The following is a 15,215-nucleotide window of genomic DNA, read 5'->3' as shown; positions in this document are numbered from 1 at the left end:
TGTAAAAGTTATTAGAAATAGATAATTAAAAATTCATTTTCTTTGATTCCTTTTATTTAATAATATCAAATCTATTTATAGATATTTTACGAATATCAAATTAAATTTCCATCAAAATTACTAATATCTTTTAAATTCTTAGTAAAAAATAAATAATATAATAAAGTTTTTGCTTGCACTCCTCAAAATTGTCAAAATAAAAACTTTAAATTAGTAAGTATTTACAAAAATATAGAAAGAAACTTAAAATAAATAAATGGCTTCTAAATTTGTAGAGCTAGCTGATGTTTAAGAAAATCAAAACCAATAAAATCTTGCTGCTGTTTCTAATAACGCAGCTGCAATTAATCCCCCTAATCTAAATACAAATGAAAATATAGCTGTCAAATAAGATTAAAAAGAAACATAAATTAACAAATTTTAAGCTTTATTTACTTAAATAAATGTAATGATGGGAATGGGACCTCTAATTCTTCCTTCTGTTTTTTATGAATCAGGTGTTGTTTTATCAGGTTTTTTTTTAATATTGATTGGATTTTTTTCGTATATCTCAGCTGAATTTATAATTGAAGGAATGTCAATTTGTAACTATATTTAGTACACAAAACATAAATATGAAAAAACACAGCTAAAAACTGATAATGAAGCTGTTTAATAAGCAGATTCTGATAAAATAGCTAATTAGTAATAATAAAATCCTTTTGAACTCAACCAAAAGTTCGAATATGGTGAAATGGGTGAAGTTTTAATAGGCAAAATAGGAAAATTTGTAATCTCTTTAATTATTATATTTTATTTAATTGGAGTTATGATTATGAAGTGCATGGCAACTGCTCACGTAATGTCTAAAGTGTTTGAGAATTTTTAAATTCTAAGCAGCTATAACCTTTGGCTTATTTCTTTTTTCTTAATATCAGCAGTGTTTTCATTCAAAAATGTTTAAGATACTTAGGGTTTATAATCTTTTATATTCTATATTCGTGTAATCACAGTGATTTCTATGCTTATAGGTTGCTTCAATTCAATTTATCTAACAGGAATGCATCCTCTTTATAATAAAAATTATCCTCCTATCTCATTTTAAGGATTTAATCGCTTCTTTTCCAATGCAGTATTTGCTTACAACATGCACCATAGCTTGCCATCTATGTCAAAACCTATTCATCCTTCTAGAGACATCAAAAAGGTGTTAATGAGCTCTTTTACTATAGCCATTTCAGTATTTTTTTCACTTTGTTTGAGTGGAATATTAGCATTTGGAGATTCTCTAGTCGAGTAGCATGACTTGAAGCTTTTTAATTTCAATTTCAAAGAATAGTCACCATTTGTTTATTACTTATCAGGTTTTTATGTATTTTTAAATATAACAGCTTTTCCAGTAATGACAATAACTTCAAGAAATAACTTGTTAGCTTTCTTCCCTAGTTAATAAAATACTTAAACCTCAAACGAAAATCAATAATAATAATAATAATAATAAGAATAATAAAATAACAGTGGATTTACTTTAAAAAATATAATTGGATCACTAAGTATATTAATACCAGTATTTTTTATCAGTGTATTTGTTAAAAATATTTAAGTTGTTCTTAATGTAATTGGAGGTATATTAGGTTCAATAATGCTCAATATAATACCTGCATTCTTAGTTATTAAAGGGAGACAAGTAACTTAAAATTTAACTCCAGAGGAGTAAAAAGATTTCTTTCATAAAACTTTAATAAGTTCAAATATAATTCCTCTAATGACCTTAATCATAGGAATATTATGTTGTTTATATAACTCATATTTAGTTATCCATGAATTGTTTATGTGATAGTATGTAAATTAAATATAAACTTTAAAAATTTTAATAAAATTTTAGCCAAAATAAATGTGCTAAATTAGTAAAGAATGTTTGTTTATTTTTTTATTTGTCAAAATATTTTAATCCATTCCAAAAAAAAAAAAAATTTTTTTAGAATTTTAATATTTAAATAATTTAGGAATTCTAGAAGAAGATTTTATAAATTTTTTACTTATTAGCTTACAAAATCAAAAAAAAGTGTTAATAGATAATTTATTCAATAATATCTTTGCAAATAATGATTCATGCAAGCTAATAAGAGTTTACTCAATTCTTTTTAAAAAAACAAGAAATTTCAAAGAAAAAATTTAAAGAAGTTATGATTTAATTGAATTAAATAAATCATAATTTTAACAAGCTTAGTATCATAAAAATATATTTTTAAAAAATTGTTTGTGTTTAAAATCATATTTAAAAGTCTTGTTATTCATTTCGTATTCTGAAAATTGATGTTTTGTAAATATGTTCTTTTCAAGTGTAAACACATTTTAGAGAAATCTAAAAGATACTCACGAAATATTAATTAATTAATTAATTAATTATAGTCACTTAAAGTCTAAATATCTTGTTTTTAGCTGATTAAGTTAAATTTGAGTGATAAAATTGTTATTTAACTAAAATAAAGGAATACCTATGTAAAGACATTAAAATAAAAATTGAGGTTATTATATTTAATTACATTTTTCATAATTTCTCATTTTATTTCTAATGTTTATAAAAAAGATTTTTTTATCTTTATAAATAAAAAATGAAGATGAAACTTGACAAAAACACTTAAGATTATTAAAAATTTTTAAAAGCAAACAATTATCTTAAATATGATAAAATTTCAAAGATTATTATGGTATTTTATCCCTTTCTATTTTAACCTGTAAGCCTGTAAGCGATTTTAACATAATAATTAATGATTTACTAGATCAAAAAAATCTAGCATCATTCAAAAATTTTTACAATTTTCTTATCAATAAAAAGCTATTTTACCTACAACTAATTAAAATAAGATTAAATAAAAAATTTGAATCTATTCCATTACATTATTTTTTGATATTGCTTGCTGATGAGGTAATCAATCAGTGATTAGAAATTAAAGAAACTCTTAGAAGCTGAATCTAAAAAAGCATGCCTAAAAATAATGATCAACAAAAAGAAATAGTAGAATAATAAATAATATTAATAAGAATGATAGCCATAAAATAGGTTTTATGAGATTAAGTAATATGATTTATATGATATTAATCAAGAATTATCACTATGGAAAATTATTCTGGATTTGATCTACATGCTGATAAAAAATAATTAGCTAAAAAAAAAAGTAATGTGTTGTAAAAGAATTATAAAAATCGAATATTATTTTTTTTCAATCTTAGAAATAATTAAAAAGATTGAAATATAAATAAATATAGATCTCTATTAAAAAATTAAAAAAATTAGTAGATATTGATAAAGAAGATAGTTAGTAAAATGTCGGGAGAGGAGAACGAAAATTTACTTCCAGTTGAAGAAAAAAAGAACAATTCAAATAAATTATCAAGTTTAACTGTATTTAACACAGCCTTTAATGTTCTTCTTGGAGCAGGACCCATTTTGGTACCTCCAGTATTTTAAGAACCAGGCATTGCTCTTGCGTTTATCTTTATAATATTAATTACATTTATAAGCTTCATTTGCTCTGAATTTGTAATTGAAACTATGTCTCTATTAACTGCTATACGTGCTAAAGAGAGACAAGAATAGGAACTATAATCAAAATTGATTTTTCCTCAAGACAGTGGAGTTAAAAGTCTTTCTGAACAAACCATCTCATAAGATTAAAATAATTATGAAATTACTGAAGAATCTTTCTTATTAAAAGAACCTATTGAATATTCTCAAATGGGTCTTGAAATTTATGGTAAATTAGGTTAGGGTATTACAGCAACTGGGCTGGTAGTCTATTTAATCGGTGTTTTATCTTCAAAAACTATTATGATTGGAAACATTTTATCAAAAACCTTTAAGGATGTTTCTTTTTTGAATAGCACTTATCCTTGGATGATTTCCTTCTTGGCTTGTTCTATTATTTTTTCTTTTAGTAATGTGCAAAAAACTAAAACACTATAAAATGTTATTGTCGTTGTTCGTTTTCTTACTATTGCTGCCCTCTTGATTGGATCCTTCTAAATCGCAGGAAAAACATCTTTCCATAATTTGAATGAAAACCACACTTACTTTGATTTTGATAATTTTTCTAGCTTTTTTGGTGATTTACAATTTGCCCTACTTATGCACCATGCTATCCCTTCTATGTTTTATAGTATTGAGAACTAAAAAAATATTAAAAAAGTATCATTTGCTGCATTTGGTATAGGCTCATTGTCAATTGTACTACTTAGTATTTTTGGTGTCATGGCTTTCGGTAAGTGTCTTGATGCTGAAAAGGGACACAATAACAGTGAGTGTGTTGGTTTAGGTTATGCAACAGGGTCAAGTTATTTCAATAGCTACTTCTAAGGTATCGGAGATGCTGATTGGGCTTTTTATATTTCTAGTTTTTACATTTTCTTAAATGTTGCTGCCTTTCCTGTTTTAATCATCACTTGCCGTAACAACTTGATGAAATTCCTTGCAAAAGACAAAATTCCTGCAATCAGCTATAAAATTACTAAATGGACTATTTTTTTCACTTTGTTAATTGCAGGTCCAATTTTTGCAATCTCTTTAACTGTTAAAAACATTTAAATTGTACTTGATTGGGTTTCAGGAATATTTGGTTCTATGCTTATTAATCTTTTCCCATCTAGCTTTGTCATTTATGCAAGAATTAAAGCTGAAAGACTTGGTATTAGCCAAGACAAAAACATCCATAAATCTATAATAAAAAATAAGTACCTACCTTATGGTACTTTCGCTTTTGGATGTGTCTTGCTGGTCTACACTGTCTACAATAACTTTAAAAAGTACACATGATTGATTGATTTATGTAAACCATAAATTATTTTAATAAATAACTTTTGAATGTATAAATAAAATTTATTTATTTTATAAATTGGTTTTAATTTAATTCTAAATGGCTATTATTTTTAAATAAAAAATATTATAATCTTACTTATTAATTTATGTTTTTTGCAAAATGTGTTTTTTGAAAATTTATTTAGCTAATTTATTTTAAATTTCAAAGAAAGAGGGGAAAATTTTATAATTTAATAATTCAAATAAATTTAATAAATTCAAAAAACTAAAAAGAAAATGAGAAGTTTTATTCAAAACTGAATCCAGAAAATATAAAAATCAATTCCATTTATTAAGTTTTTTATACTCCTACGGGATAAGTTTTTCAATCAATGAGCATATAGTTTTAAAATTTAGTTCGCTTCTCTACTAGATTTAAAAACCTATTGCTTCCGATCAATCTAAAATGGGTGGAGATTTTTACATTCATAATAGTTTATGATTCTGTTTACAGAATTCTTTTTCCTAAGTTTTTAAGCCCCTAATAACGAGTTTATAAAATGCCATCATGCATTTAAAAAACTGAGATCCAGATATCTCTTATTTCCTTAGGCATCACGACTACACATGAGGTTGAGCAGCATAGAGAACATTTTTAGAAAGGAAAAAAAAAAAAAGAAAAAGATAAATAAAATTAAAAAGTAGATCAGATAATGAAAAAATTGATAAATAAAGAAATTAATTAATAAATATAAAAAAACAAGCTTAATTAAATTAATTCAATAAAGAAAAATAATAAATAAACAAAAAAATAAATAAATAATCGAATATAATAAATTAAAAAAATAATTAGATATATAGATAAATAAATAAATAAACAAACAATCAAACAATCAAAAAACTAATAGATAAATTCAAATGCTACAAATTTCTCTCTAAAAATAGATATTTTATTAATTATTTACTAAGATTTTTGTATAAATTTATAACAATATTGAATATATATAGCTTATTTTGGGTACTTTTAAAATTAAATTATTGAGTTAGTTAGTTAGTTAATTAGTAAGTTAGGTGAAAACTGTATAGTTTTATAATTGAGCTTTAATATTTAGAAATTTAGATGATTTTTTTTTCAAAGATATTCTAAAAAAATAATAATTAAATATGTATGATACTTATTTACATATAGAAGGTCAAGTGTATTAAATATTCAATTAAAATAAAACAAAAATAATATACTTAATATGATTAAGAAATAATACGTTAAATTAATATTATTAATGATTATATTTTATATCTAAAATATATTTCAAATGTTTTTATTGTTATATATAGATTATTAAGTTAGTTAATCAATCAGTCAGGATTTCAAACTAGTCTTTCTTTTGTTCATTCATTCATCGTTTTTGTTAATGTTTTTGTTTGTGACTATTTATTTTATTACAAAAATAACATTTTAAAAACAATTTATTTATTTAATTAATAATTAATTTTATTTTACGCTTGGCATTAAGATAGATGTAAGCAAGAGTTTAAATTTCAGGAGAAATGTAAACGTGATCTCCTTGAATAGGGTTTTAGTATAAATTGTAATATCTTTCGAAGAATTTGTCGGTCATATTTGCAACTCCCTTTTTGTTTTGAATATATAATTTGTGGCTTTCAACTAATACTTTAGCAACCTTCTAAGCAGCATTAAGAATATCATCAGTGAGCTAATATAAAATAATAAAATAAATTACTGAAATGAATTTTTAGATAAATAAATTAATACATTAGCTTCTTATTTCAACTTATCTAAGCTAACATCGATGATGAGAGAGAAAACAGAGGTAGTTTCTCTGGAGATTTAGTTTTAATCAACAGTATAGTAAGCGAAATCGACGTCGTATTTATTGTGGATGCTTCTTTATTGAGCAATAATTTCATCAACGGCTAAATTGGTTACTCTAATAGCTTCTAAATTGTAATAGTAGAATTATTTTCTGGTGGAAAAACCAACAGTTTATTTTGCTTTATTATAAACTTAATGTAATTGTTCTCCCTTTTGTAATTCTTAAGTGGTTTATTCATAGTAACTTTCAATTAACTTAGTTAAACCCTTAGTCTTCATTAAGACGTCTTATAATTCCTTTTAGTCTTAGTCGTTATGATATTTGTTTTCAGAGTTAAATCCAATAGTCTTTTCATGCTTGTAAGCCTTTTCTCTAATAGAATCAGCATCAGATTTTTCTTATCTATATGTTATAAAATGATGATTTAATAAATTTGTTTTTATCAAAATTTCTTAAATTTCTATTTAAAATTCTATATCTATTTATTTATGTTAGCATTTAATTTTAACTTATTTAAACTATCTATGCTTTATTTAATTAACTAAATAGATATTTAGTTTTAACTATAGTAATAGAATTTTCTAATAGTTATAAATCGTAAAATGATATGGTAAAGTATTTTATTGAATTTAAGAAATAGCCTACACAATAGAAAGAGCCTTGCCGATTTAAGCAAATTGAGGGTTGAGGTGAATAGCCTTGGTGACTAAGAGCTTAACAAGGAGATATTTTCTTAAATCCTTTTCGTCAAACTTCTGTTGAATTAGTTAAAGTACAAATTTATTAATTTTGAGATATAATGAATCTGCAAGCTTTAGAAAGCTTAAATAAATACCTTTTCAGCAATGAGTTATTAGAGGAATTAGAAGTAAGTATTAAAAATCAAATCGTATCTTTCGTATTCCTTTATAATTATTAAAATAGTATTAATAAAATATTATAATCTAATAAGATTGTTAATTTAGTAATAAATTCGCTGGTATTTTAGAAATAACTATTATACTATATTAAGTTTAAGCTCCATATTCCTAAAATAGCAAGTGATATCAATTAAACAAAAATAGTAAAATTACATGTCTGGGATCTTCGGCTAAATCGTTGAATTCGGCCTTTTGAACTTCCTTTTCTTCGGTGAAGTATGATTTGCTGATGAAAGGAAGATTGACGAGATTTCCAGATTCAATCTTTTTTTAGGCATCTTCGCTGGCATCAAGACGGTCAGCAGTAGTAGCCTTAACTCCATACTTGGAGGGATAGTAATAATTGAATTTATTGTTTTGAGCTGATGACATTTTTGCTTTACTTTAATATTTATTCTTATTTTTTTTTGTGTGTTTAATTTTTAATTATTCTAAAGTAAAAAAGTATATTAAATCAAAAAAATTTATCTTTTGTTAAATCAATCAATAAATGTATAGGAAAGCTATATACACGTAAAGGTTGTACAAAAAAAAACTTTACCAATATTTAAAGATATCAAATTTCTAATTTAGCTCATCTATTTTTATCTTTGGTTTTTTCATTATACTAACTAACAAAATTTATTCTAATCCATTTTATCTTTAACGTTAGGCGTCCTACTTTATCGTATCTCCTTTAATTATTCAGTCTACATATATGTGCCTTCATATAAAATCTCCCTGAAATTGCTAATTTAAAGCAAAATTTCAATAATTATTTTTATAGATGGATTTACTTTGATATTCAAAAAAAATTAACTTCGTTTTAATAAATGAAATAGAATTTTTGACTCAAATAAATTAAAAATACTTAGAAAAAAAAAAATTAATCCTTTTTTATTAAATTTAATAAAAAACAAAATTAAAATACTTTTATTTTGCTTTCTTTTCTCTTTTTCGGAGAGTTAAGTCTACTTTTGTCAAAGTTTTTTTTTAATATGATGATATTCTTAGATATGAATGAGTTATTGGTTAATATTAATTAAATCAAACATAATAAGATTTTAGGTTTCTTTTTTAGAAATTATAAAAACAGCAATCAATCTAATTAAAGATATTTTCATTTAGTACTTAAAAAGGTTATCAAGATTCATAAAAATTATTTATTGAACTTTATAAAAACTGAAAAAAAATTGAATAATTCTTTTACATTTGAAATCATTAATTATTTTTAATTAAAATCTTCTAAATTTTGAATTTGTTTAATTGTTAAAAATGCAAAAGATAAAAAAGAAAAAATTCTATAAAAAATATTTACAATAGCATATATATACTATACAAATTTTTATACCTTACACTTAGAATATTTAAAACTTTTCATTTAAGCTAACTCACTAGATATATATATTTTAAAGGTATAAGAGCATATTTATTTTCTTTCTCAATTTTCCTTCCTAAAAACAGTTTATTCAGCTAATGAAGGTATAAAAAGGATTTATTTTCACTGATTGATTTTGCAAAATTAAAATTTATATCAAAAAAATATATTTAGTCTTTCTTTTTTTATTCATCCATTCATTTTGCAATTTGGTTTGGAATGAAATGTTGATAATTATTATTTATTACTGTAATTTTTGGTTTCAATAATTGCTTCTATTTTATAAAGACTAAATAACCAGATTTAAACGCTCTATTTCTTGCTTTTATTCTTCAACCTTATTTTTATATTCATCCCTTTCCTCTTAAACACCTCTAAGAATATCAAGAGTTTGTTGTAACTTATTTTACATTTCGTCAGGGTTGTCTTATAAATTATTTAAATTTGAAGAGTCTCTGTAAGAGTTATACTTGGTAAACTATGGTTTTTTCTAAGCTGAAGAAAAATTAGATAAGTTTGATTAATTTTAAGATATTTTTGAGAAATTAGTCTTGCTCTTTAACTAGAACTTATATTTTTCATATTCGTTCTTATTAAGAGCTTCACGTAATGTTCTTCTCCCACCTTCATAATTTGCAAATTCTTCTCTTTTCTCTTATGTGCTTGGGTTATAATTTTAGGGCTGTAGCTATTAAATATGATTATCTTGAGGTCCCTTTCTTTCTTCTATATCTTCAGCAATATTACTCTAAAATAGATTTTTACTATTGCTGCTAGTACTATTTACATTTTAGTTAATACTTTGTGTAGCTTAGTTACCAATTATACCGTTATTTCCTAGCTAGTTATATTTTTTATTATCTTCTGTGAACTATGTATTACGCTAAATGGTTTGTTCCATATCTTCTTCGTCTGCCTAGTGCTTAAAATGATTTTAACTTGTTTGGAAATTCTCACTTTTTTAAATTTTATTTTGAACCAAATTATTAATTTGACCTTAGCCTGAAACTAGCATTTCATCTTTCATACGAATCGAAACATAACCACCAATTGTACCTGATACCTCACCATATGCTGGCTTTTTAATATGGTTTTAGAAAACTTTCTACAGATCAGTCCAAGTTTTATTTCCTTGAAGGTACTCATTACAGTTCTTAATAAATAATTCTGAGAATTCATTTTCATTAAAAAGCTTTCCAAGAAGATCCTCGTTACCATCTTCTTGGCGCTCAATAATTTATTAAGAATAAAATTGAGCATTTTCGCTAAATCTTTCAAATTCTTATTTGAAATAGTCTAAGAGATTATTGTCCATTTCTTCAGGTTTTTTCAGTCCTTCTAATAGTGTGTTTTTGATTTACTAAATACTTACAATAGCGTTGTTAACTTGAACATGAGGATTTTCATCTACATTATTGATCATATTTGGGCCTCCTCCAGTTTTTGTTTCTTAGTACTAGTTGTCGTTAATTGGCTTTTGACTAACTTGATGGTTATTTGTATTATTGGAATTAGGATTAGATTATTGCTATTTCATTTCGGTAAAATTTCTTAATCCTGATACATCAATTGCTGTAGAATTGTTTTCAATATGTGATTAACCTAATTTCTATTCTCTTCTTATACGAGAAGCTTCTTCACGGCGCTACAAAATTTCATCTACTGTGGAGTTTATAAGCTCAGGCTTGAAATAAGTAAACGAAGTAGGGAAAGTTATTTTTTATTCCACTAAATTGTTATAAGTATTTGCATACTAAGTGTCAGGATACCATTTAGCCCACACATATATGCATTCTAAAACTAATCTGAAAAAGCTATTTCCTAGCTGCTCTAATTAAGCATTTTTCTCCTAGTCTTCTTAGTAAAAATACTCTTTTCCCCTGTTAATATTTTGATTATTTTGCTAAAAATGAGCAACCTAACTCATAATTGGGAGAATCTTCTCTGCTACCATATCAATAAAATCCTAAACAAAGAGCTCAAAGCACTCCTTAATAAGACGCACTGCACTCAATTGCATAATTGGTGGCTCCTTAAACTTTTTAATTATTATTTTTTAAACAGTCTCAGTGATTAGTGCTATTTTTTAGCTGTCACGTGTTTATACACCTTTTTTATATGGCTTAGATCCTTCTTTATACTAATCTGGATTTTACAAAATTAACTTTAAATTTTCTTATTGTTCTTGATTTGATCCCATGCTTAGTTATATTTTCAAATATGATTCTTACTTCTTATATATTTTTTTCTATATTCAATTCTATCTATTGTTTGTTTAGATTGCTTTATCAGAGAGAGGAATTAGCCTGTTAAAAAATTATTCAAAAAATGCTTGAATTGTATGTAAAATAAACTCAAATAACACTAAAAATGAATAAATATACTGATTTATTTACTTTAATAGAATAATTAATATGTATTTTTGCTTCCCTTTAAAATGTTCTAATCTTGAAATGTTTTATCAACTTTTTATTCAATTTGAAAAAAACAAAGTCTTTTTGTGATATAGATGAATTCAATTTTGTGATAATAATTATTATTAATAAAATATGTTCTGAGTATTATTTATTAGCCAATTTATTTATTTATTTATTTTCTTATTATCTTTTAGAGAATACAATACAAACTTTCTCGTTTTAATTATCCTTATCTTTTTAATTCTTAAATAATTTTTATTCTCTTTATAAATCATGATATTTTTCTTAACTCATTTTAGAAGTCCTCTAAAGTTAAAAGAAATATTAATAAATTCAATTAATTAGCCAAACAAAAACAATTATCGAATCTTTATTATCTTTCAATAAAATTAAAGACTTTATAACAATTTTCCAGTTTTATTACTAGCCATTTGCAGGCAAATATTATTGTATCATGTAAATTTATTTTATTTTTAATAATGAAAAATATTTGGTATTTTATTACCATTCTTAATTTGTAAGGTCTAAATGGAATCAATATAAATCTATTGTCATCCTTAAATTAATTCAAAATATTTTTTTAATAATTAAATTGAGAGAATTTTAAAATACTTTAATTTAAATAAAACCTATTAAAATCATTGAATTAAGTATATTTTTACATAAAAAAAATAATAAAATATTCTTTTAATAATCAAATAATTATTAAATTATATAATTATTTAAAAATAAATTGATGGATTATAAAATTGATAAATATTTTAAAATTTAATTATTAATTAACATAATATTTTTTAATTAAAAGTTTATTTAAAAATACAAATATTCAAAAATATTCAAGAATATTTATTAATTTTCAAACTTATTTTCATTTTTTAAAAGATTAAAAAAAAAAATAAACTGCATGCTAAGAGCTAATAAAGCGAATTAAATAAATTTTATATGATGCAATTTGATTGGGTAAGCTATTCCGTATTATTAAAATTATATCACTGCTTGTTCAAATATAAGGATAAGTGATTTATTGGCTTTTATTTTATAAATCCAAATTCATCTCTAAAATTCTCGCACATTCATAATTTACTATTTAGGAAGGTAATTATGAATTATAAAGAATATGTAATTTATTTATAGCATTCTATTTTAGTTTTATAGACTATTTCTGCTAACTTAATTTGAAATGTATTTCAAAGCAAATATATTCTTTTTTAGAAATAGACAATGAATGCTATTTATTTATTTTTTTAAATTTAAAAATCATTCACTGCATATTGATTGCATTTTAAATTAGTTTATGAATTTAAAAATAGTTTGATCAAATTAGAACATGATTTTAATCATACAAGCGAATAAAGCAAACTCAATTATTTTATGTTACATTTAATTTAATCTTATCAACTCATGAAGAGTATTTAAGTTGGTCTGCCTGTTAAAAAAGTAGCTTTGTAGATTAAATATCTATTTACTTTACAATTTAATTAAAGGCGTAAGTGCTTAATTAACTATGAATTATTTTTACTATGGGATAAATATTATTAATTAATTGGCCCTCACCTTTTCATAAATGCATGTATTTACATAATCTTAAGCATTACTTATATTTTTTTACGAGACCCCCAAAATAATATATTTCTTATGGAGGAGGAAAAAATATAATTAATTATATGATAAAATGAGTTTTAAAGTAAAAAAATTTAATATATAATTAAAATTTAGGCAAAAAATAAACTAAATTTTAAGAAATCAGAAAAAACAGAAGGAAATGGGTATATCACCCGAATCTTCGGAGTAAAATAAAACTTCAATGACATTTATGGATAAAAAACAAGAACTTTAAGATAGCTAAAAGAGAATATTGAATGATAATAAGAAAGTTAAATTTGATGATTCAAATAAACAAATTATAGAGCTAAATAAATTACTTGATAGATTAAATCCTCAACTAAAAGGCTGGCATAGATTAGCTTTTGTCTTGCTTGGCATAGCATCACTAGCTGGTTGGAATGCAATATTATCTGCTATTGATTTTTTCTAAGCGTAATATCCCAAGGATAAATTTATGGATGTATCATTTTATTTTCCTGTTCCAATTATGTTAGCAAACTGCTTAGCAGCTTTCGTTTGCCCAGCTTTAGCGCGTTTCTTTTCATTAAATTAAAGAATAGCATATACGCTTATGGGTACTTGCTTAACTATGGTTTCAGTCACTATGATTGCAATTTTCTTCAATACTCAAATGGGATTTTGGATTTCCTTTGTGATACTTATCATTTAAGGATTTATTGATTGTGTTAATACAAGTTCATTGATATCTCTATCAGGGATGGTAGACTCAACGCTTAATAACACTTACTGGACTTGTACTGCTTTCTCAGGTTTAACTACAAATTTTTTGAGAATGATTACTCTTGCTTGGTTTGGTGATGGGTAATCAGCAATTAATACAGGTTCAGCTCTTTACTTTTCAATAGCTGCTTTCGTATACGTAGTATCAAGTACACTCTAAGTTCTATTTGCTGATAGTGAATACTTCCACATAATATTGAAGAGACAGAAAGTGTATTCTAAAATAGAAGAAATTAAAAGAATATAAGCCATAAATAGTGATTTGTAATAATAAACAACTGCACATAATATTTCTTAAATATATGATTAATAAACACAAAAAATAAAAATTCTATATACAATAAAGCAAAATCCTATCATTAATTACTTCTTAGAGATAAAGCAAGTTTTTAAATACGCTGGCGCCATTCCTGTTTTTATAACTATTATTTACATACAGACCTTTATGGTATTCCCTGGAGTTTCAATCTTTTAAAAAAAACCATATCATATTGTCGGCTAGACTTGGGCACAGTAAAATTTATTTCTATTTATTTTAATTAAAAAGTAAAGGCATACATACAGACTACTAAAAAAAATACACTTTTCGACTTATTAAATTTGTATTTTTAATCAAATTAATTATAATTTTTTAATAAAAATAGAGTTGTTATGATAACTATTTTTAACTTAGGAGATGTCGTCGGAAAGTTTTCTGGATTTTACAAATCCTTACACAAACTTTATTTTGTTTACTCTGTAGTTCTTTTAAGATTTATTTTCTTCTCTTTCTTTATAATAACTGCTAAGAGATAGGATCTAGAATTTTTCTAGAACGATTTCTTTGCAATGATTAACATGTTTCTATTTGCCTTAGCAAATGGATTTGGAACAACAGCTCTAATGAATCTAGGAACAAAAAACACTAGTGACCCTAAAATTACAGATCTCATCAATTATTATGGTGGATTTGCCATAGCTTTTGGAATCATGATAGGAACATTTTTATCTCTTCCCCTAAACTCATTTGTTGATTCTTCTTGAAGAAAAATAAATATTAATCCCTCTCTTTAATCTTCTTATCCTAAAACCATTTCTTTTTCAAATCTCTTCTCTTGTTTCTTATCCTCTTATTTCAATTAATCTTTATAACTAGTAGTTCTCTATGAAAAATGAATTCAAATATATTAAAAACCTATTTATTTTACAATTGTAAAAAGTTTATAAATACTAATTAAATAAATTTCTCTGTGCTTAACTAACATTAAATTTTTAATAAATTAGAATCTTAAAACCATTAAAAATTCATAATTTATTATTATTTATTTACACTTAATTACTCAATTATAAATTAAGCATATCTTTCTTACATTTATTAAAGGGTCATAAAATTTTCTATTTTTAAAGACAATAATTAAAATGTGTTTTTTAATTCAATTTTGTTTGCTTTATATTTTAAAAGTATTTATTTTCTTAATTTTTTCAACAATTGTTGAAATTTTAAAAATTAATTTATTAAAATTTCATATAAAAATCCTAAGATAATAGAATACCATTATTTTATTTTGATTGACTAGCAATTAAAAC

At 23.7% G+C, this 15,215-nt stretch overlaps 6 protein-coding genes across 6 annotated transcripts; 3 read left to right on the top strand and 3 right to left on the bottom strand. All coding sequences in view use genetic code 6, as the record gives it.

Annotated features, from left to right (window-relative positions):
• Positions 1–256: 256 nt before the first annotated feature.
• Positions 257–1,816, top strand: TTHERM_00971820 (transmembrane amino acid transporter protein; the record flags this gene model as incomplete). Its single annotated transcript, XM_001026102.3, has 1 exon — positions 257–1,816. One exon carries the CDS (start codon positions 257–259, stop codon positions 1,814–1,816), a length of 1,560 nt encoding a protein of 519 aa, XP_001026102.1.
• Positions 1,817–3,307: 1,491 nt separating this feature from the next.
• Positions 3,308–4,792, top strand: TTHERM_00971810 (transmembrane amino acid transporter protein; the record flags this gene model as incomplete). The annotated part of the gene is made up of 1 exon (XM_001026101.2): positions 3,308–4,792. The coding sequence occupies one exon, from the start codon at positions 3,308–3,310 to the stop codon at positions 4,790–4,792; it is 1,485 nt and encodes a 494-aa protein (XP_001026101.2).
• Positions 4,793–6,167: 1,375 nt separating this feature from the next.
• TTHERM_00971800 (hypothetical protein) lies at positions 6,168–7,961 on the bottom strand (the record flags this gene model as incomplete). The annotated part of the gene is made up of 6 exons (XM_001026100.4): positions 7,683–7,961; positions 7,445–7,513; positions 7,255–7,364; positions 6,549–7,011; positions 6,276–6,489; positions 6,168–6,202 (listed from the first exon to the last, which is right to left on the bottom strand). The coding sequence occupies exons 1-6, from the start codon at positions 7,899–7,901 to the stop codon at positions 6,168–6,170; spliced, it is 1,110 nt and encodes a 369-aa protein (XP_001026100.3). The 5' UTR covers positions 7,902–7,961.
• Positions 7,962–9,148: 1,187 nt separating this feature from the next.
• TTHERM_00971790 (hypothetical protein) lies at positions 9,149–11,086 on the bottom strand (the record flags this gene model as incomplete). Its single annotated transcript, XM_001026099.3, has 1 exon — positions 9,149–11,086. One exon carries the CDS (start codon positions 11,084–11,086, stop codon positions 9,149–9,151), a length of 1,938 nt encoding a protein of 645 aa, XP_001026099.1.
• An 88-nt stretch (positions 11,087–11,174) lies between these two features.
• Positions 11,175–11,597, bottom strand: TTHERM_000971789 (hypothetical protein; the record flags this gene model as incomplete). Its single annotated transcript, XM_012800598.1, has 2 exons — positions 11,175–11,192; positions 11,271–11,597. The coding sequence occupies 2 exons, from the start codon at positions 11,595–11,597 to the stop codon at positions 11,175–11,177; spliced, it is 345 nt and encodes a 114-aa protein (XP_012656052.1).
• A 1,468-nt stretch (positions 11,598–13,065) lies between these two features.
• Positions 13,066–14,672, top strand: TTHERM_00971780 (equilibrative nucleoside transporter family protein; the record flags this gene model as incomplete). Its single annotated transcript, XM_001026098.1, has 2 exons — positions 13,066–14,162; positions 14,294–14,672. The coding sequence occupies 2 exons, from the start codon at positions 13,066–13,068 to the stop codon at positions 14,670–14,672; spliced, it is 1,476 nt and encodes a 491-aa protein (XP_001026098.1).
• Between the last annotated feature and the right edge of the window lie 543 nt (positions 14,673–15,215).

The sequence above is a fragment of the Tetrahymena thermophila genome, assembly GCF_000189635.1.
Source record: "Tetrahymena thermophila SB210 genomic scaffold scf_8254051, whole genome shotgun sequence".
In the NCBI taxonomy this organism is placed as follows: Eukaryota; Ciliophora; class Oligohymenophorea; order Hymenostomatida; family Tetrahymenidae; genus Tetrahymena; species Tetrahymena thermophila.
This window is presented reverse-complemented; position numbering and strand designations above follow the sequence as displayed.